At 44.0% G+C, this 20,081-nt stretch overlaps 2 protein-coding genes and 1 long non-coding RNA gene across 6 annotated transcripts; 2 read left to right on the forward strand and 1 right to left on the reverse strand.

Moving 5' to 3' along the window:
• Positions 1-56: 56 nt before the first annotated feature.
• LOC125748559 (uncharacterized) lies at positions 57-2,223 on the forward strand. 3 transcript variants are annotated; one of them, XR_007399587.1, is made up of 4 exons: positions 57-317; positions 916-1,114; positions 1,201-1,818; positions 1,954-2,223. It is a non-coding gene; the product is annotated as an uncharacterized LOC125748559 (long non-coding RNA). The 3 variants fall into 3 exon arrangements; XR_007399588.1 differs by having other exon boundaries at positions 1,765-1,818; XR_007399586.1 differs by having other exon boundaries at positions 1,201-2,223.
• A 2,671-nt stretch (positions 2,224-4,894) lies between these two features.
• On the forward strand, positions 4,895-15,186 carry LOC125748547 (sialoadhesin-like). 2 transcript variants are annotated; one of them, XM_049024830.1, is made up of 8 exons: positions 4,903-5,145; positions 5,891-6,280; positions 6,676-6,981; positions 7,138-7,401; positions 7,730-7,999; positions 8,243-8,348; positions 12,036-12,204; positions 13,079-15,186. In XM_049024830.1, the coding sequence occupies exons 1-8, from the start codon at positions 5,106-5,108 to the stop codon at positions 13,181-13,183; spliced, it is 1,650 nt and encodes a 549-aa protein (XP_048880787.1). In that variant the 5' UTR covers positions 4,903-5,105; the 3' UTR covers positions 13,184-15,186. The 2 variants fall into 2 exon arrangements, with proteins under 2 accessions (XP_048880788.1, XP_048880787.1); XM_049024831.1 differs by lacking the exon at positions 12,036-12,204 and having other exon boundaries at positions 4,895-5,145.
• A 3,346-nt stretch (positions 15,187-18,532) lies between these two features.
• On the reverse strand, positions 18,533-19,471 carry LOC125748885 (free fatty acid receptor 3-like; the record flags this gene model as incomplete). Its single annotated transcript, XM_049025553.1, has 1 exon — positions 18,533-19,471. A coding segment is annotated over one exon (939 nt), but the record flags the coding sequence as incomplete, so codon positions are not given.
• Between the last annotated feature and the right edge of the window lie 610 nt (positions 19,472-20,081).

Raw genomic sequence — 20,081 nt, forward strand, 5'->3', positions numbered from 1 at the left:
ACATTTCCGGGAGATCTATTTGTACCTCGCATGCGCAGCATTACATTTTACGGCGATCTGTACAACCTGTTGCAACTGTCCGATTTCACGTCAGCGCTGTGGGTATCCGATTTGCGATTCCTGCCCGATCTGCGTACCCATGCGCCACACCAGCTACCTAGTGTGCAGTGAAGTTATGGTTACAGCAGGAAAAATGCGCGGTCAGACTTTTTTCCAAAATCTTACAAACTATCTCTTAGGTAGAAAATTGGTCGGTGAAATCTCACCAAGGGATACGGGCGAACTGTGCCGTGTATCTCCAAACTATACAATCAAAGGTATGTTGATTTATATCTGTTTCACATGGTGCGAAATCGAGTTAGGTACCGGTATATGTGTTATTATTGAATCTGTATAGTTTGCTTGCACAGAAGTTCCTTCATAGAAGCACTGGTGTTTGTGCAGCCATGTCAAATTCGATATCGATTAATCCAAAATTTAGATTATTTTAATTTTTAATATTGTTGAGAATGTTTTTTGCCATGTTGATGACTGTGGAGTCGACTGTGTTGACAAATGAGTTGCCATGCAATTTCTTAGAATTCTTTATTAAGTGTCTAAAAATTACAGTGGGTTTCATGTTAATTATTAGCTTTTATCATTATTATTTATTTTAGCCCTGCATAAATCTCTGCATGCAACCAAATCTTGAGGAAATGCATTGAGTAATTATTTAAAGCAAGCCCACATTCTGTTTTTGCTATGCATGTATATATGTTATGTGCGTTAAAGTTCTTTTTTTCTATTAAAGTATATGAGCTTAACATGGATAAATGATGCATATCAATTTACTATAAATACAGATGTAGGATATTCTATCCATGTCATTAACTCTTCAGCACTAAATCAAATTCATATGTTTGTATTATTTTAAAGGCATGGCCAGAGATTTGCTTACTGGAGTGAAGAAGCTGTGAAATTACTCCAGGGCAACCTTCAGCCTCTTTATAGGTTGTCAAGGACAATCTCTACCAAAGTCCCACCATACATGCAAGCAGTTGTTTGTCATACTGCAGAAGAGAAGAAGCTCGTGGACTTCATTGCAAACAGTGAGGCAAACAAAGAGCATTTCTTGGTATGCTGCCTTATTCTTGGCTATGTATATTTATGTATTAGTACCTCACACTTGCTAGGCATAATTATTAAGTTTTTTTTTCTCAGTTCTAAAAAGAAGATTCTCAGCTGCAATACACCGTCAAAGTGGCTGAGCAGGTTCCAGAGAAGTTCCACGTTCAGGATGCCTGTTGATAAGAGATGCTTGCGCAACTTTAACCCTATTATTGAGAAATCAAAGAAAAAACTCCAAAGAGATCTTTCACTGAAAAAGAGAGTTCTATTAACAAAAGGAGAGGGTTATCTGAGGTTAAACTATGCAGCCGTATTCTTACATGTTGAAAATCAAATTAGAAAATTGATATATGAGATGCTATTTTATTCTATAGAAGTATTCCAGCGAGTGCGACGTGGAGGTCATGTTGACAGAAATTGAGAAAAGGAACGTGATATTATTTGGTGGTTTAAGCAGTGGCATCAGCAATAAACGAAAGTTGATGGAGTGGCAGAGTGTGGCGGAGTCAGTTAAAAGTTGGTTCCGAAATGCACACGGTAGCCGAAATTTATAAGAAGTAGTTGGACATTAAAGTCGACGTGAAAAAACAAGTGGCCGCTCACCGTAAGAGTCTTAGCAGCACAGGTGAAGGTAGCGTAATTCCCTGTCTCCCTTAGAATCCCCCTTTGAGCAACGAGTTGCTGCAATGACTGGGGACACATTTTTATCAGGTGAGGGGGACTCCGAAGTCAGCATGGGTGGGTTTTTCTCATACCAAACTTGTTTGAATTACTTGCATGTTTATGAATAACAAGTAGGGCGCAGATGCGGTGTTACTTGTGTTTATTGTTTGTTTCTTCTTACAGACAATAGTACAAGAGGTGCCCCCAGTGCCAAGGACGACACAGGCGGCGATGGTACTGCTGTGCCGAGCACATCTTTGGGCGCTGGCTGCACACATTCCCGTGCCTCGGAAACCGGGGGGGCGACCGTCCGGCCGCGTGCTGACTGAAGCTGTGCTGCATCACAAAATGCAATAGCACATGCTGTAAGAGATGTTGCCAATGAAGGAAAACATCTAATTGATACGGTGTGATATTAACAACACATTAAAAAAATAATAATAAAAAATTAAATGCGGTGTTTGGTTACCTTGCTATTACATTGAAACGAAGTTGTAATGCTGTTCCATTTGGCAGAGCCAATTTGGTGGCTCAGGGTCAGGTTCATCTTGCCTAAGCTCTTCAGATACCAGCAAGCCACGATTTTGTGCCAGATTATGCAGCACGCTACATGCATGTACAATGCGACACACTTTTTGCTGACTGTATAGCGGCACCCCACTGGTTTTGTCCAGGCAGTGCCAACAGCTTTTAAGCTGCCCTACAGTGCGCTCTACCACCGCCCGAGCCTGAGAATGGGGGGCATCATCATAATGCCACTCTTGTTCATTCTGTGGGTTTGGAGCGGTGTGAGAAGCCATGACTTCAGTGGGTACTGGGTACCCACTGTCCCATAAGGAACTGTCAAATGGTTCAATCAAACAAAGCTTACAATATTGGGCCAAATTATAAAATGGGAAAAATCTTACCGATCAGCCTGCCATCACATACCACCCCATTTTCACTGTTTCTGAGAATGAGCGAATCATGGGTTGAGCCAGGCCATCTAGTCACAACATTAATGCAGGGGCGTTAGAAGCATTTTGAATGTGGGGAGGACACGCTGGCATAAAACTAATATTTTTTGTTAAATGTGGTGGGTGTCACAATCGTCGCGGAGCGGGGAATCGCTCGGGAAGGCAGACGGGCAGAAAGCAGACAAGGCAGGCGAATCTTGGGGTAAACAGGGATTTAATTTTGGGCAGGACAAACGGGAGTAATGGGCAGGTACTGACACTGACAAACATCAATGACGGACAAGGGACACAGGCAAGACTTGGACTCAAATAGACAGGACAGATCAAAATAACTAGACACAGCTGGGTACGATCAGGGAAGCCCACGTGGATAATCAGGGGGGCGTGGCACACAGGAGGATCGTACGAGCTGGGCGTGACAGTGGGATTCAAACAATTATGATATGTGAGGGGGACATGTCCCTCTCAGACTTAATGGTGGCGATGCCCATGCATTAATGAGACACATGTTCAAATCGCACATAATTTGTACATTAATAGAGTGAAAGTGATTTCTATTTACATAAACAAGTTCGTTCTCCGAAGGTTCTTTTATAGCAATGTGTGAGCAGTCGACTCCGATTACTGTACATTGGGAAAACCGGACATCTCTGCAAATTGCGCTTTAATGTTTGCCTGTTCAACCACAGTGTAAGGAAATTTGATATATCTGGGTGACAAGTGGATAATGCCATCCCATTCAGCTGGCATCGGGCCACTTAGTGTTGACTGAGAAATACCCATTCGGCTCGCAAGTTCTCACTGAAAAGAACCTGTGGCTAAGAACCCGAGAGTGGACAGAACTTTATTATGTATTAAAATGATGTGAGATGTGTATAGGGCTCTCGATGGAACAAACAGGCACGCTGGTGTGTGAGTGTGCCCTGCGATGGGTTGGCTCCCCATCCTGGGTTGTTCCCTGCCTCGTGCCTACTGTCTCCAGGATAGGCTCCGGACTCCCCGCGACCCAGAAGGAAAAGCGGTTTGGAAAATGGATGGATGCTTTATATGAAAATAAAGAAAGAAAACAAACACTGTATTTCATCATTCATTTTTATTCCAAAAAATTCTCACATTCATGGGCATGACCAAATATAGGCCACCAACCTGCATCATTTTCAGTAGATTTCAGTTAGGTTCACAATGTAAATTAAAGAGTCCGTGTTCCATGTTTTTCTTGTTTCTAAAATCATCAAGGGGCGTAGCCTGCTTTTCCTGCTTGATGAATTAATTATATTTCTTGCACAGCTGCACCTCCTTTTTTGAGTTAAGTCTCGTGGATATGATCATGCTGATGTGGGGAGATTATAGTAACTCAAAAATGCTTTTTAAGGGCTTCCTCAATGGACAGAAGAATAGACCTTCTAGAGAGCAAAATGTAGTCTTTGGAAAAAATTGTGTTGAATGATTTTTGAGAATGTTGATTTTATCTAACAATTTTATTCTATTGATTCAATAGAATATTTTCCAAATAAATCCTTTGATTTACTGTCATATCTGTAATGTTTACTTAAACGTTGTTTAATTATTATCTTATTATTGTATCATAGTTACAAAATGTAAATAGAGAAATACATTTAACAGCGTTGGACTTGAGAATTTTAGGGTTACTGCACCCTGCATAAAAAAATGCAGGGAACAGACAAGGGCCTGTAATGTGATGAGTCAGTCCCACATGCTGAAAATCTTGTTGAAAAAGTCAAAATTTTGCTTCTGCTTTTCACAGCTGCCTGCTGTTACATATAGACTACTACAGTTATTAAAGTATAAGAACAGAAGCATAATCATTTTAAAGATTAGAGAAGAGGATGTTTGATGAAATTCATATATTTAATATTTTTATTTTTATATTTTTTTATATTTTTTAATATTTTAAAATACTTCAGTATTTTATTTGAGTCGGGAATGATGCAGCCATGCTTGGGATCATTTGTCTATGGAATGTTTTTTGTTACTCCACTTCATATTCTGAATTTGATATGCATACATGACCATCATCTGTGCATGAAATTTTTATAAGTATAAAATGTCCTTTTGCCAAAGTTAAATTAAAGTATTTAAAGATAAATTATTTTAATATTCCTAATATTAATGCAATTCAGTGTATTAATGCACATTAAAACTGTTATAGAAAAGTTAATCTGACATTAGTCTTGAATAGGAAAAATGTTAGATAATCTACAACAATGACAATGTTGAAAAAATGAATAAAGGTTTAGGAAACTAAGACAGCAAAATCCAACTTCCCCAAACTTTTTTTTATAATCTTCCCATTTCCTCAGACTTGCTTGTTTAGTTCAGGATCAGCTGCTTTTGTTACTCTCTGGTACTTTCACGGTCATGGGTCTTCATAGAATTCTCTCCTTATGTATGGTATTTGGTGAGTCAGTTTATTATCTTTTTTAATATTTAAAGGTAATTAAGGTATAATTTATTGGCATTACAAATCTGAATATTTGTCTTGATTGTAGAAGCAGTTATATAAATAAGCTTTTGTTATGGCTTATATAAATATAGTTTCTTTCCAGAACCTGTTGTATTATTTTACTTTGAAAGACAAAGTAAGCTTTTAAAATGTTTAATTTAATTTAATTTAATTAATTTATTAATTGTGTTATATTTTACCAGTATGCTTCATTTTGTTGTAAATTAACTTGAGGATTATACTGAAAATCAAATAGAAATTTGAAATTAAGCTACTGTATGACATTTCATCATGGAAATTGTGTGTGTGCCTAACAGGACATCAGATATGTACACTATTTTAAAGGAATCAGGTATTTGATTACTATGCTGTGAAATAATGCATCTGTAATTTACAGAAAATTACATTGGGACAATAAACATGAAAAGACAAGCACTGTGTTTCCACATTTCCTCTTTTCTTAATTTAACTCACTTGTGAAACATCCCTTATCACAAAAATAGCTGGGCAGACTACAGAAAATGGTGCATCCATCATTCACACCTCTAGAATTGCATTTGATTTTATCCCTAGTATATTCTCGGTCTGCACATTCTCCCTTCAACACATCTGCATTACAGAAGTGTATTTTATATTTGAATCGTTGTTTAATTGGTTGATTCTCTGCAGAATGACATGAAACTCAATTCTGTCCTGACAGGTTTTTTAAAAGAAGGCTGCCCTGCCCGTATTTCCATCCTGATCCCAGAAATAGTGCCTGCAGTATTGGGCTCATGTGTGGTTATTCCCTGCCACTTCACCATTCCCACCAGTCCCAGGCACACTGACAGACAGCCCGTTAAATACCACGTCCACTTAAGATACCGCATTTTATTTGGCAAAAGGACAGCTTTCAGTAGTGATGACACCACTGAAGTGCACAGACATTTCAGGGGAAGAACAGTGCTGGTGGGAGACCCCAACCAGGGGGACTGCTCTCTGCAGATTGACAAATTGAGCATGAGTGATGGAGGCCGCTATGAGATGGAGCTGAAGGAGATAGGAGCAAGCAAATGGACGGTCTCCAAGGCCATCTTAATCACTGTGTCAGGTGAGGAGCTTCTTTTCAAAGCATTTTCAGAAGGGCTTCTGGGTGATTAAGGTACCTTTCTTCAAAGCACAAGGCAGATTAAGGCTTGAGAAAAAAATCTGAATAAGGATGACAATTCACAAGATTCAGTTCTGACTGTTTCAGTAAAGTCAGAAGTCCAGTCAAGTTACAGAATTTCATTGTACTATAGCACAATAACAACACAGCCCTCTAATCTTAACTGGACCATCATCCTCCTGAAGGAAATTCCAGCTGATACGTAAGCTAAGGCTACATCAGCATGGACGTGAACCTCAGGAGGACTTACCTGCTTATTTTACTCTTTGTGAATTAAACTGAAGTGTGATTACTGAACTAGCAAAAGGAATTTAGCTATGCTGTTTATTTACATCTAGGCACCCCTCCAAAACCTGAGATCAGTGACCCTGGCACTATCATTGAGGGGCAGCTAGTCACTCTGAACTGCACAGTCAGTAACAGCTGCCCTGATCAGCCTCTGCAGGTTCATTGGAGCTGGGAGAGAGGGGCCAGCCACTGGCATCAGGAGCAGAGGCTGCTGCCTCAGGTCCATGGGCAGCTTCAGGTCCTCCTCAGCTCCCTCTCCTTTAATGCCTCCCACACAACTCCGCCTTGGGTCAAATGCCTCACCACACTCACAGACGGGCAAAGAGCATTTACAACCAGGAATCTGCACATCAGATGTAAGTTTCTCGTTTATTCTTTTCCTGTTGCGTAATAGCACAGGCAAAGCAGTTATTGCCTTTATAAAAAGTACATTTTAAAAAGTGTTTTTTCCAGCCTTTAAGGTTTTTGCCTTAACTAAACTTTTTCTTACATTGTTGACCATTCTCCACCAGTTCCCCCAAGAGACATTGCCATTCAAGTCCTTAGCCAGGCAGTCCAAGAAGGGGGGAGCGCATTTCTCTCCTGTTCCTGTAAAGCAGACCCCCCCGTTACAGAATACCAGTGGTTTTACACTCATCAAGGACTTACCATCGATCTGCACCAGCGCCTGCAAACAGTCCGGGTCTACAATGTGACGCGAGAAAAGAGATTCCACTGTACTGCTAAGAATCAAATCGGATGGGCAAAGTCTACCCCAGTCACCATCGATGTTCAACGTGTGTCTATCACGGTCATGTTCTTAACAACCTAGTATAGTAACTCACACATTATGAGCTTGTTCTGAATACACTTATTTAAAATGATAAATTTTTCAATGAGCTAATTGATTTCCATAAGAAAATATTAGTATAGTATAGTGTTATTTTACCTAGTTTTTTGTGTTTAATATTATAGGTACAGGGTTAATACTTTTTACCATTTTTATCTTCTAAGTATTAAACCTGTACCTGTAATATGTTCCCATTAATCTATTTCTTCACCTTCGACCATTACTGTCTTACCAGCCTGGTTATCTTATTGATAGCTCAAATCCTTGTTTCGTAGGCCAGCCGGTGATCTCCCAAAGCTCCTCCTGCAGCTGGGCTATGGGGGGGCTCCTGTGTCAGTGTGTGGTGGACTCCAACCCCAGATCTGCTGTGACCTGGAGTGTGGACGGGAGCAACTCCCTGGATGGATACAACACTTCCGTTTTAGCACAGGACAACCCACTAGTAGCTGTGCTGAGGAGGGATATGGGTTTGCCCCTAAGTGTGGTTTGTTATGCCCACAACATGCTGGGGAATGACTCCGCCATGCTAATGAATAGGAGCGAAGGTGAGTATAAAAAACTATTAACTCAACGTCCGTCAGTTGGTTTATAGAATGCAATCTGTTTATTCGCAGTAATTGTCATATTTACTGTACATACAGTTCTCTGATAGTGATGTATTACTCAATGTTCCAATACATCTTTTGATATGTACATTGTGTCATTAACCCTAATGTGACAGCACAAAGGTATTACCATTCATTTGCATGTGTTACAGTAAACCTATTATCATGTTTATTTGCTGACAGAATCACTGCTGTGGAAAGTGATTTTTGTGGCAAGCATCTTCCTCTCTTTGTTCCTACTCATCCTTCTTTTCCTCCTACTTCTCCATTATTCCAGAAGGACAAAAAGGTATGTGTCCTGTAAATTGTAGACCTTGTCACTACTTTAAATATCACCAGTTTAGTTCCTCTGCATCACAATAATAATAATAATAATAATAATAATAATAAAAGTTGGTGCCTCTCCTGGAGCTGACACCTTATCGTGGTGGAGGGGTTTGCGTCTTCCAGTGATCCCAGGAGCTAAGTTGCCTGGGGCTTTATGCCCCTGGTAGGGTCACCCAAGGCAAACAGGTCCTGGGAGAGGAATCAGATGAAGTGTGGCTAACAAAACCCCTAATGAAGAAAAAGATATTGGCTCCACGATTTCCCTTGCCCAGACATTGGTCACCGGGACCCCCCCTGGAGCCAGGCCTGGGCGTGGGGCTCGAAGGCACACACCTGGTGGCCTGGCCTACACCCATGGGGCCTGGTCAGGCACAGCCCGAACAAGGCACGTGGGCCCCCCACCTATACTACCTACCTTCAGTGGGCTCACCACCTATAGGAGGGGCCATAGGGGTCGGGTGCAGTGTGAGTTGGGCAGTAGCCGAAGGCGGGGACCTTGGCAGTCCGATCCTCGGCTGCAGAAGCTAGCTCAAGGAACAGGGAATGTCACCTCTCTGATGGGGAAGGAGCCTGAGCTGGTGCGCGAGATTGGGAAGTTCCGGCTAGATATAGTCGGGCTCACCTCGACGCAGGGCTTGGGCTCTGGAACCAGTCTACTTGAGGGGGGTTGGACCCTTTTCCACTCTGGAGTTGCTAGCTGGGAGAGGCACTGAGCGAGGGTGGGCATGCTTATTGCCCCCTGGCTGGGCGCCTGTACATTGGGGTTTACTGCAGTGGACAAGAGGGTAGCCTCCCTTCGCCTTCGGGTAGGGGAACAGGTCCTGACTGTTGTTTGTGCTTATGCGCCAAACGGCAGCATAATACCCACCTTTTCTGGAGTTCTTGGAAGGGGTGTTGGAGAGCACTCCTCCTGGGGACTCTCTTTTTCTGCTGGGGGACTTCAATGCTCACATGAGCAATGACAGTGAGACCTGGAGTGGCGTGATTGGGAGGAACACCCCCCCCCCCCCCCCCCCGATCTGAACCCAAGTGATGCTTTGTTATTGGACTTCTGTGCTCGTCATGGATTGTCCATAATGAACACCATGTTCAGGCATAAGGGTGTCCATATGTGCACTTGGCACCAGGACACCCTAAGCCGCAGCTCAATGATTGACTTTGTAGTCGTGTCATCGGACTTGCGGCCACATGTCTTGGACACTCGGGTGAAGAGAGGGGCGAAGCTGTCAGCTGATCACTACCTGGTGGTGGGTTGGCTCCGGTGGTGGGGGAGGAAGCCGGCCAGGCCTGGCAGGCCTAAGCGTATAGTGAGGGTCTGCTGGGAATGTCTGCTAGAATCCCCTGTCAGGAGGAGTTTCAACTCCTACCTCCGGCAGAACTTCTCCCATATCCTGGGGGAGGCGTGGGCCATGCTCCGTGCTTCCATTGTGGAGGCAGCTGACCGGAGCTGTGGCCGTAAGGTGGTCGGTACCTATCAATCCCTGAACCCGCTGGTGGACACCGGCGGTGAGGGATGCCGTCAAGCTGAAGAAGGCAGCTGGCGGCTACCGGCAGGCCAAGTGGGATGCAGCTTCAGTGGTTGCTGAAGCAAAAAACTTGACTTCCAGACGGCTTTGAGGAGATTCGGGTCCACCATCCGGCGGCTCAGGGTGGTGCGGTGCAACATCGACACTGTTTATGGTGGGGATGGGTGCTGCTGACCTCAACTTGGGATGTTTTGGGTCGGGGAAGGGAGTACTTCGAAGATCTCCTCAATCCCACTGACACACCTTCCAACGTGGAAGCAGAGTATGGGGACTTGGGTGTGGACTCCCCTATTTCTGGGGCGGAGGTCGCTGAGGTGGTTAAAAAGCTCCTCAGTGGCCAGGCCCCGGAGGTTCATGAGATCTGCCCTGAGTTCCTTAAGACTCTGGATACTCTGGGACTGTCCTGGTTGACATGCATCTGCAGCATCGCGTGGACATCGGGGGCAGTGCCTCTGGACTGGAAGACTGGGGTGGTGGTCCCCCTCTTTAAGAAGAGGGACTGGAGGGTGTGCTCTAACTATAGGGGGATCACACTCCTCAGCCTCCCTGGTAAGGTCCATTTGGGGATTCTGGAGAGGAGGGTCCGCCGGATTGTCGAACCTTGGATTCAGGAGGAGCAGTGTGGTTTTCGCCCTGGCCGTGGAACAGTGGACCAGTTCTATACTCTCCGCAGGGTTTTGGAGGGTTCATGGGAGTTTGCCCAACCAGTCTACATGTGTTTTGTGGACTTGGAGAAGGCATTCGACCGTGTCCCTCGGGGAGTCCTCTGGGGGTTGCTCCGGGAGTATGGGGTGCTGGGCTTCATTTTAAGGGCGGTTCGGTCCCTATATGACCGGTGCCAGAGCCTGGTCCACATGGGTGGCAATAAGTCGGACTCGTTTCCGGTGAGGGTTGGACTCCACCAGGGCCGCCCTTTATCACCGATTCTGTTCATAGTTTTTATGGACAGAATTTCTAGGCGCAGCCAGGGCGTTGAGGGTGTCCATTTTTGGTGACCTCAGGATTAGGTTTTTGCAGATGATGTGGTTCTGTTGGCTTCATCGGACCGTGACCTTCAGCTCTCACTGGAACAGTTCGCAGCCGAGTGTGAAGCGACTGGGATAAGACTCAGCGCCTCCAAATCTGAGACCATGGTCCTCAGATGAAAAAGGGTAGAATGCTTTCTCCTGGTCGGGGATGGAGTCCTCCCCCAAGTGGAGGAGTTTAAGTATCTTGGGGTCTTGTTCACGAGTAAGGGAATGATGGAACTGGAGATCGACAAGCGGATTGGTGCGGCATCATCAGTGATGCGGGCGCTCTATCGATCCATCATGGTGAAGAGAGAGCTGAGCCAAAAGGCAAAGTTCTCGATTTACCAGTCAATCTACGTTCCTACCCTCACCTATGGTCATGATCTATGGGTAGTGACCGAAAGAATGAGATCATGAGTGGAAGCAGCCGAAATGAGTTTCCTCCGCAGGGTGGCTGGGCTCTCCCTTAGAGATAGGGTGAGGAGCTCAGTCATTTGGGAGGGACTCAGAGTAGAGCCGCTGCTCCTCCGCATTGAGTGGAGCCAGATGAGGTGGCATGGGCATCTGATTAGGATGCCTCCTGGACGCCTCCCTGGTGAGGCGTCCAGGGAGGTGTCCCGGGCATGCCCCACTGGGAGGAGGCCCCAGGGAAAACCCAAGACACGCTGGAGGGACTATGTCTCTCGGCTGGCCTGGGAGTGCCTCAGGATTCCCTCGGAGGGGCTGGATGAAGTGGCCGGGGAGAGGGAAGTCTGGGTTTCCCTGCTGAGAATGCTGTCCCCGCGGCCCCACCTTGGATCAAGCGGGAGATGATGGATGGATGGATGGATGGATGGATGGATGGATGGATGGATGGATGGATGGATGGATGGAAGTTGGTGTGTCAAGGTCTGGGATATATTAAATATGAAGCTAACATTTGGTGCTCATAGTCAAAATGTTGAATGAAATGGGCAGGGGAAAAGATCTGAGTGACGTTTTTTGAAAAGGGACATATAGTCAAGTCATTTTAAATTTGAGAAAGTTATTTAAATCATAGGTGCTGGATAAAAGCACACAAGTCACAGAACGAATATTCACTGGCATCAGCTAACCAATCATTTATATGCACAGGCACATCCTAAACTATGGACATCCTGCTGTGCACCAGACAAGCCTGGGGCTTTACCATGAGCACACCTCACTGTACATTAACTGTACCGAGGTCACCCACATCTACACCAATGGCAGCTACCAGCTTGTTTACCAGAACTGCACTCCAATCTTCATTCAGAACAAACAGGTAACACACTGAGCAGATATATGTTCTGTAAGTCATAGACATTACAAAGACACTATGATCTGCAGTGTGGATGAGAGCAGTTCCTTGGATGGATACAACACTTCCATTTTGGCACAAGACAATCCGCTAGTAGCTGTGCTGAGGAGGGATATGGGCTTGCCTTCAGTGTGGTTTTTTATGTCCACAACATGCTGGGGAATGCCACTGACCAGCAAGAGGTTTGGAATAATACATCACAGCCTACACTGTAGCATATATGCTTGTTTAGACTATGTGGTTAATTTTACCATTACCATTATTATTTTACCAGGAATGCATTCTAAACTTTCAGTCCATGCTACTACTAATAATCATATACATATTAATAGGCCTGTGTTTGTGTAAGGGCGGAGTGGTGGCTCTGAGGCTAGGGATCTGTGCCAGCAATTGGAAGGTTGCTGGTTCAAGTCCTGTGAATGCCAGGAATAATCCTACTCCATTAAAGCCTTGAGTAAGGCCCTTACCTGCAATTGCTTTGTCCTGGGTATGACGTTAATCTGAATGCAGCTCTGCAAGCAAGGTCCTCCAACTTACAGGGAAAATTTGGGCGTTGGTGGCAGGATTTGCACTCCAGCCAATGGACTCCCACTGCTCCATTTGGACTAGTGTGGTGCTGAGGTATCACCTACTGCATTGCTGCACTCAGCTTCTCATCCCTGAGGTGGTTTTTCATGTGGTGCTTGCTCCTTACCTCCATCTCTTAGGAGGTGTGAGGCTCAGGTTGAGCCAACTTATTTGGGGCCTCACATCATGGCCTTGCTTGTTATGTTAGCCTGGACACAGCATCAACTGTGTTACCAGAGTAAGTGCTGAGAAGAGTGTTGCATCCCCACAGAGACACCAGCGGAGGAGGCAGGTGGACTTTCCAAACAGGGCCCTACGTGAGATGCAAAGCCCCAGCAGTGACACTGAAACAGCCATATATGTTGAGATTATCTGAATTAATGAAAGCTGTTCTGCCTGTTGTTTTATATAAAAATCTAAAGTATAATTAAAGGCATGATGTGCTGTGGTTAAGTGACGTGATAACATTTTAAAATGTTCACATGCATTTCGTTTCTCTATATATTACTGTATTCACTAGAGGGTAAATTCTTCCATGTGCGTAAATGTGTCAAAAAAAACTCAGAGCTGCATGCCTTTTTTCACTTAAGCTTATTTGCCCATCAACTTAAGTCTGTGGTTTACATGCACTTAGACTAGATATGCACTTTGGGCACAGAAACACCAAAATACAAGCATGTGTTGCATGTAAATGTTCCTTAAAAGCATTCTGCCACTAATTTAAATGCTTTTAATTGCATTTTTCACTATGCACTCTGGAGGGCTGTATTGAGTCACACGCCATTACCTGTCCAAATGCAATATTGCAGTGTTCAGAAAGCTAAACATGCAATAAGATTAATTTTTTCACATTTAATATACATTTATTACAATCCAAAATGCATGTGAATAATTATGTAATTATTTAACATAACAGTATACAGAAATATATTAGTATATACAAACAGTTTATCATTCGACCAGATTGACATCTGACTTGTCAACACGCCTAGTAGGAGAATCAATAATTGGTTCAATTAAAATGAGTAATGGAAGAAGTCGCAATCCTAAGCCACAGTGCATATACTTGCACTCCTGCAAGAGTGTGACGGACAATCAGAATACTCTAGCCTCACCTTAATGTACTTCAACTGACTGACATTGGATACATAGTATGTTTGAATTGATCATGAAACGCTCCGTTAACCAATACAGGAGTCAATTTGTCATATTTTTTACATACACTTATACATTCATACACAGCAGAACAGGGGACCCAAGGGAACTGACTGACCAGGACGTTTGCCTAATTGGTAACAAGTCAATACTTAATAGGGTAAATGTGTAGGTTTATAGTGCTGGTTTGGAATAATACATTACACCTTACACTGTAGCATATACGCTTGTTTGGACTATGCAGTTAATTGCATTATTATTAATGCCTTCTAAACTTTCAGTCCATGCCGCTAATAATACTAACATTTAAACTTATATATCAATTATATATTTTACTGCACGTTAAACTGATAGATCATGCTACCCTTTGCAGCAAAAAATTATTATACTGCTATCATGTGACATGGTACTTTGTTATAGTTTTATTTCACTTCAATATGAAATTTTGCGTATTTTGCATTTGTTGTAACCAAATATGTAATCACTCCAAATCAATGAGGTCAAGAAAAAAATTGGAAAAATAAACAACATACATTTATGTAACACACCTTGTCTACTGACTTTGCTACAGCATAATAGTGGCAGCAATCAAGGGCATATAGGGTCACCCCACCATGACTGGGGTACCTAACCCCATAAACACTCAGTCAGACACAAGTGCAGGTGCTATGAAAAGCTTTTATTGAACAGACAGAGAACACAAACATCCAAAACCTGATTAACACAGTGCAATAAATGAACAGCAACACTACCGATTCACATAGTGAATCTATTTCCTGGGATTACAATACAGTTAATATTTGGGGTAACACAAACTAATAGGACAGCCAATCAGCACCTTGTTGACTCCAGCTTTGGAATGCTCTAGGTTTTGAGCATGGCAGTCCAAAAGCCGTATAGCTACATATGTCAATGAAAGTCCCCATTATAAGCCAGTTTTCTGATGCTTGTAAAACAATTATTGAAGAAAAGGTTCCTCAGAGTGGTTGTGGTGTAGTTATAGTCTGTTATAACTACTTGTCTAGCCCAAATAATGTTGACAAAAAATATAATTATGAATTAAGATGAAGATCTAGGATCCTATTTTCCACTGGTGTAAAGCGTATCGCAACTACAGAGGGCTAAGAAAATTTGATATCTAGGTTGCCTGCTAATTGAACACCCTCCTTGCGATGTCTTGATTTATGAAAAATGCTTGAATACTTTGGAGTCTTGAAGATGTTTTTGATGTATGTTGCTAAATACCGCTCACTAGTTCCAACAGCTATTAAACTGATAATAAACTGGTTGCATCTTATTTAAAATAAAACTAACAAAATACAACTAAATTGTTTTATTCCTTTAATCTTATTGGTTTAAAGATTTATACTAATTTGTCATACAAACGTTTAAGCTACGGCACTTTAACCCGCCAATTAAACAACTGTAGTTAGATACTTCATCCAACCCCCAGCCCTATGCCAGAGCCCCATCCGGCATCTCAGGGCGGGAAAGCAGTGCAGCATCAACACGGTTTACAGTGGGGATGGTGCGCTGCTGACTTCAGCTTGGGACATTGTGGGTCTGTGGAAGGAATACTTCAAAGACCTCCTCAATCCCACCGACATGCCTTCCAATGAGGAAGCAGAGTCTGGGGACTTGGGGGTGGACTCACCTATCTCTGGGGAAGAGGTCGCTGAGGTGGTTAAAAAGTTCCTCGGTGGGGTTGGATGAGATCCGCCTGGAGTTCCTCAAAGCTCTGGATGTTGCAGGGATGTCTTGGTTGACACGCATCTGCGGCATTGCGTGGACATCGGGGGCGGTGCCTCTTGAGTCATAGACATTACCGGCAGACCGGGGTGGTGTTCCCCCTCTTCAAGAAGGGGGACCGGAGGGTGTGTTCCAACTATAGGGGGATCACACTACTCAGCCTCCCTGGTAAGGACTATTCGGGGGTGCTGGAGAGGAGGGTCCGTCGGATAGTCGAACCTTGGATTCAGGAGGAGCAGTGTGGTTTTCGCCCTGGCCTTGGAACAGTGGACCAGCTCTATACTCTCAGCAGGATCCTGGAGGGTGCGTGGGAGTCCAACCAGTGTACATGTGTTTTGTGGACTTGGAGAAGGCATTCGACCGCGTCCCTCGGGGAGTCCTGTGGGGAGTGCTCCGGGAGTATGGGGTGCCGGGCTGCCTTATAAGGGCTGTTTGGTCCCTGTACGACCGGTGCCAGAGCTTGGTCTGCATTGTCGGCAGTAAGTCGGACTCATTCCCGGTGAGGGTTGGACTCCACCAGGGCTGCCCTTTGTCACTGATTCTGTTCATAACTTTTATGGACAGAATTTCTAGGCGCAGCCAGGAAGTTGAGGGTGTCCGGTTTGGTGACCTCAGGATTAGGTCTCTGTTTTTTCGGACGATGTGGTTCTGTTGGCCTCATCGGACCATGACCTTCGGCTCTCACTGGAGCAGTTTGCAGCCGAGTGTGAAACGGCTGGGATGAAAATCAGCACCTCCAAATCCGAGACCATGGTCCTCAGTGCTCTCTCTGGGTCGGGGAGGGGGTCCTCCCCCAAGTGAAGGAGTTTAAGTATCTCTGGGTCTTGTTCACAAGTGAGGGAAGGATGGAACGGGAGATTGACAGGCGGATCAGTACAGCGTCAGCAGTGATGCGGGCGCTGCATCGGTATGCAATGGTAAAGAAGGAGCTGAGCCAAAAGGCAAAGCTCCTGATTTACCAGTCGATCTACGTTCCTACCCTCACCTATGGTCATGAGCTATGGGTAGTGACCGAAAGAACGAGATCGCGAGTGCAAGCAGCCAAAATGAGTTTTCTTCGCAGGGTGGCTGGGCTCTCCCTTAGAGATAGGGTGAGGAGTTCAGTCATTTGGGAGGGACTCAGAGTAGAACCGCTGCTCCTCCGCATTGAGTGGAGCCAGATGAGGTGGTTCGGGCATCTGATTAGGATGCCTCCTAGACGCCTCCATGGTGAGATGTCCCAGGCATGTCCTTCTGGGAGAAGGCCCCAGGGAAGACCCAGGACACACTGGAGGGACCATGTTTCTCGGCTGGCCTGGGAATGCCTCGGGATTCCCTCGGAGGAGCTGGATAAAGTGGCCGGGGAGAGGGAGGTCTGGGTTTCCCTGCTGAGACTGCTGCCCCCACGACCCAACCTCGGATCCAGCGGAAGATAATGGATGGATGGATCTTTACTCGGGCATCCTCTATCATGCCCATACTGAATGCTCGCTCGCTCGTGCTCTCTCTCTCTCTCTCTCACACACACACACCATTAATAACTCATTCAAACTGAGTTACACTTGGCTCTCAGAAATTTTCAACTGCTGATTTTTTTTAATTCAGGTGAATACAGTGGTACCTTGGAACACAAACTTCATTCGTTCCATAATGCTGGTCAAGTTGCGATTTGGTCGCATTCCAAGTTGAATTCCCCCATAAGAAATAATGCAAATGAATTTAATTCATTCCAGACCCCCAAATGATTGCCTATTTAAACTTATCTATCAATACAATGACAAAAAGCATTAACAATCAATACAAAATTAATGCATACATGAAAAAGCGCACACACAATAACAATAAACAAATAAATGACAATTCCATACTCCGAAGCGAGAACAGACACGCCTTCAAATCTCACTATAATTTTCTACAGATACTGTCACTGCTTTCCGCTTTTGTATACTAATATCAGTGCTCACTTTCTTGGGGAACATGATGGGGAACACTAAATGTACTGTAGATAAAGCACACAAAAATTCACACCGAACACAGCTGTCGCACATCGAACTCGGTCGAGAGGGAGAGCGATACTGAGAGCGATCCATAGGCACCAGCATCCCAGTAGGTCCGTTTGCCTTCTTTTCAACCCATCAGACACGCGTCTCGATCAGTACAAGTTTTAGCAGGTCTGTTTTGTTTTGCCGTGTTCTGGTTTTCGGTCGAGCTGTGACTAGATTTTTCTCGACTTGGTCGAGTTAAGGGGTGTTCGATTTCCAAGGTTCTTGGAAAAGTTCTTCCCGGCATGTTTCACGTTAATTTTTAAAGGGCCCGCTTGCTCTCTTTCCAGCAGTCCTTGCGCTCTCTGAAATTGGGAGATGTAGTACATTCTAAGCGCAAGTACAAGAGAAAAGCACAGGAAAATTAATTTCTGCTTAGTGAGGTGAAATAAGTATATCTGCATATCGATTCAAATAATATGTTTTGTAATATTTCGAGACTTATGGCTAAGACCACGTCAAAATGGGCTCAAGACCGAGATGAATCCGAGATTAGGTCGAGCGGTCTCAAGACAAAGACCGGATCTCGAGAACTATAATTCTGGTAAATAGTAAAAGCAGTTTGAGATAACCAGCTGAGATAAACCACGTCTTCAGACCGTGAGAGGAAACTCGATCAGCCACAGTGAATATTTTATCATCAGTTAAACAAAACACAGTACCACATAGGGAGAAATTGAGTATTTATTTGATACAAAGTTCACTATTGCATGTATAAGTTTCAAAGACAAAGCAAAAAAAGACATACAGATATACAGCTTTAAAAGATAAGTGCAAATATTTCTGATTTCCACTTTAATTCAGTTTTCCTGATGGGTGTTTTCAGTGTTGGTTGTCATGGTTGACAGCCTTCCTGATCTGAGAATGAGGCTTCTCAATCCTGCAATCTTGAGAATAAAATACTTGACCATTTCCTGAAAAGTAGAGGAGGAAAAATAGAATATGATTGGGTCTAAGCATGTGTTAAATGTGCTGAGGAGCAATGTGTAGTCCCTCCAGGGTGGGCTTTTCCCGTTCACGTAGCCAAAAACATGGGAAGAATTATATGGGAGGAAGCAGATCACGAAAACCAGGAGGGTCCCCGAAGCCATGCCAATGGCTTTCTTCTTCTTTTTGTGACAGATCCGGGACTGAGCAGAGAGGATGCGGATACAGCTCAAGTAGCAAAACGTGCATATGAGAAGAGGAGCCAGGAACATCACTACAAAAGACTCCAGGCGTACAGGAAGCAGGATGTTCAGCTGCTCCTCTGTGAAGTTCTCATAACAGACAGTGGTGTCCAAGGTTTCATTCCCCAAAGAAAGATGTTCTACGATGAATACAATGCTACAGTGGGCAGAGCTGATGACCCAGATCCCTACACAGGCAACTGCAGCATACAGTGGCTTTTTCAACAGTCTGTACCTCACCGGGAAGGCTACACCCAAGTAACGGTCCACGCTGACAGCCATGAGCAGGAGAGAGCTTGTGTAGATGGTGGAAAAAAACACAAAGTAAGTGACTGGGCACAGGGAATAGGGCAGGGACCACTTCATATGTGAGGCTACCTCATACATCTTCAGTGGCAAAACTAAAAGGAAGAGCAAGTCTGACACAGTTAAATTTAGTAGCAGGATGTCAGTGGGCATGGGCTTGTTGTGTACTTTAATGCAAAAGATGCACAGGGATAGGATGTTAGTAGGTAGGCCAATAAGGAAGGTGAGAATGTACACAGATAGTAGGAGGCTTTCCATAGTCAGAGGTCACCCACCAGGGATCTGTAAGAAAGATATGCAGATGAAAACGTCATCAACTTTTGTTATAATACATAAATATGCCTTAAGGTAAATATTTTTTCAGTTCTGTTAATATTACAAATTTATATCCAAATTCGTAATGAAGCATTCAGCACTTTTGTAGATGCTACTAGATATGCTATGATCGGCAAGCAATGGAATTAAATCAGCCGGTTTTACTTAGTCGATGGCCTTGAATTTGACCAACCTCAACTATCGACTTTGCAGATGGCGTACAATATGGTCTGGCAGTTTTATAAGATAGCTGTTAAAGATGACAGAACACCACAAAATTCATTAGACATTTGCGTCTTCACCTAGAGGAGTACAAGAAATGTGAGCACACGAGCGCAAGAATATCCTTGTGCTCCATGTATGAATGTGGAGAGAGTGGCTGCTCAGTACAGTTGCGCAAATTTTGGATGAGAAGAGGAACACACCTTCTCCGAAAAATGGAGAGATGCTTATATTTCTCAAAGAAAATCAAAGTCGTTTCTTGGAAAAGCCTTGGTCTGTCACCAGCCCAAGCGCCAAATTCTGACCTGTGTTTTTGTGGAAGTAAGTGTGATTTTAC

Source organism: Brienomyrus brachyistius, chromosome 9 (assembly GCF_023856365.1).
Source record: "Brienomyrus brachyistius isolate T26 chromosome 9, BBRACH_0.4, whole genome shotgun sequence".
NCBI lineage: Eukaryota > Metazoa > Chordata > Actinopteri > Osteoglossiformes > Mormyridae > Brienomyrus > Brienomyrus brachyistius.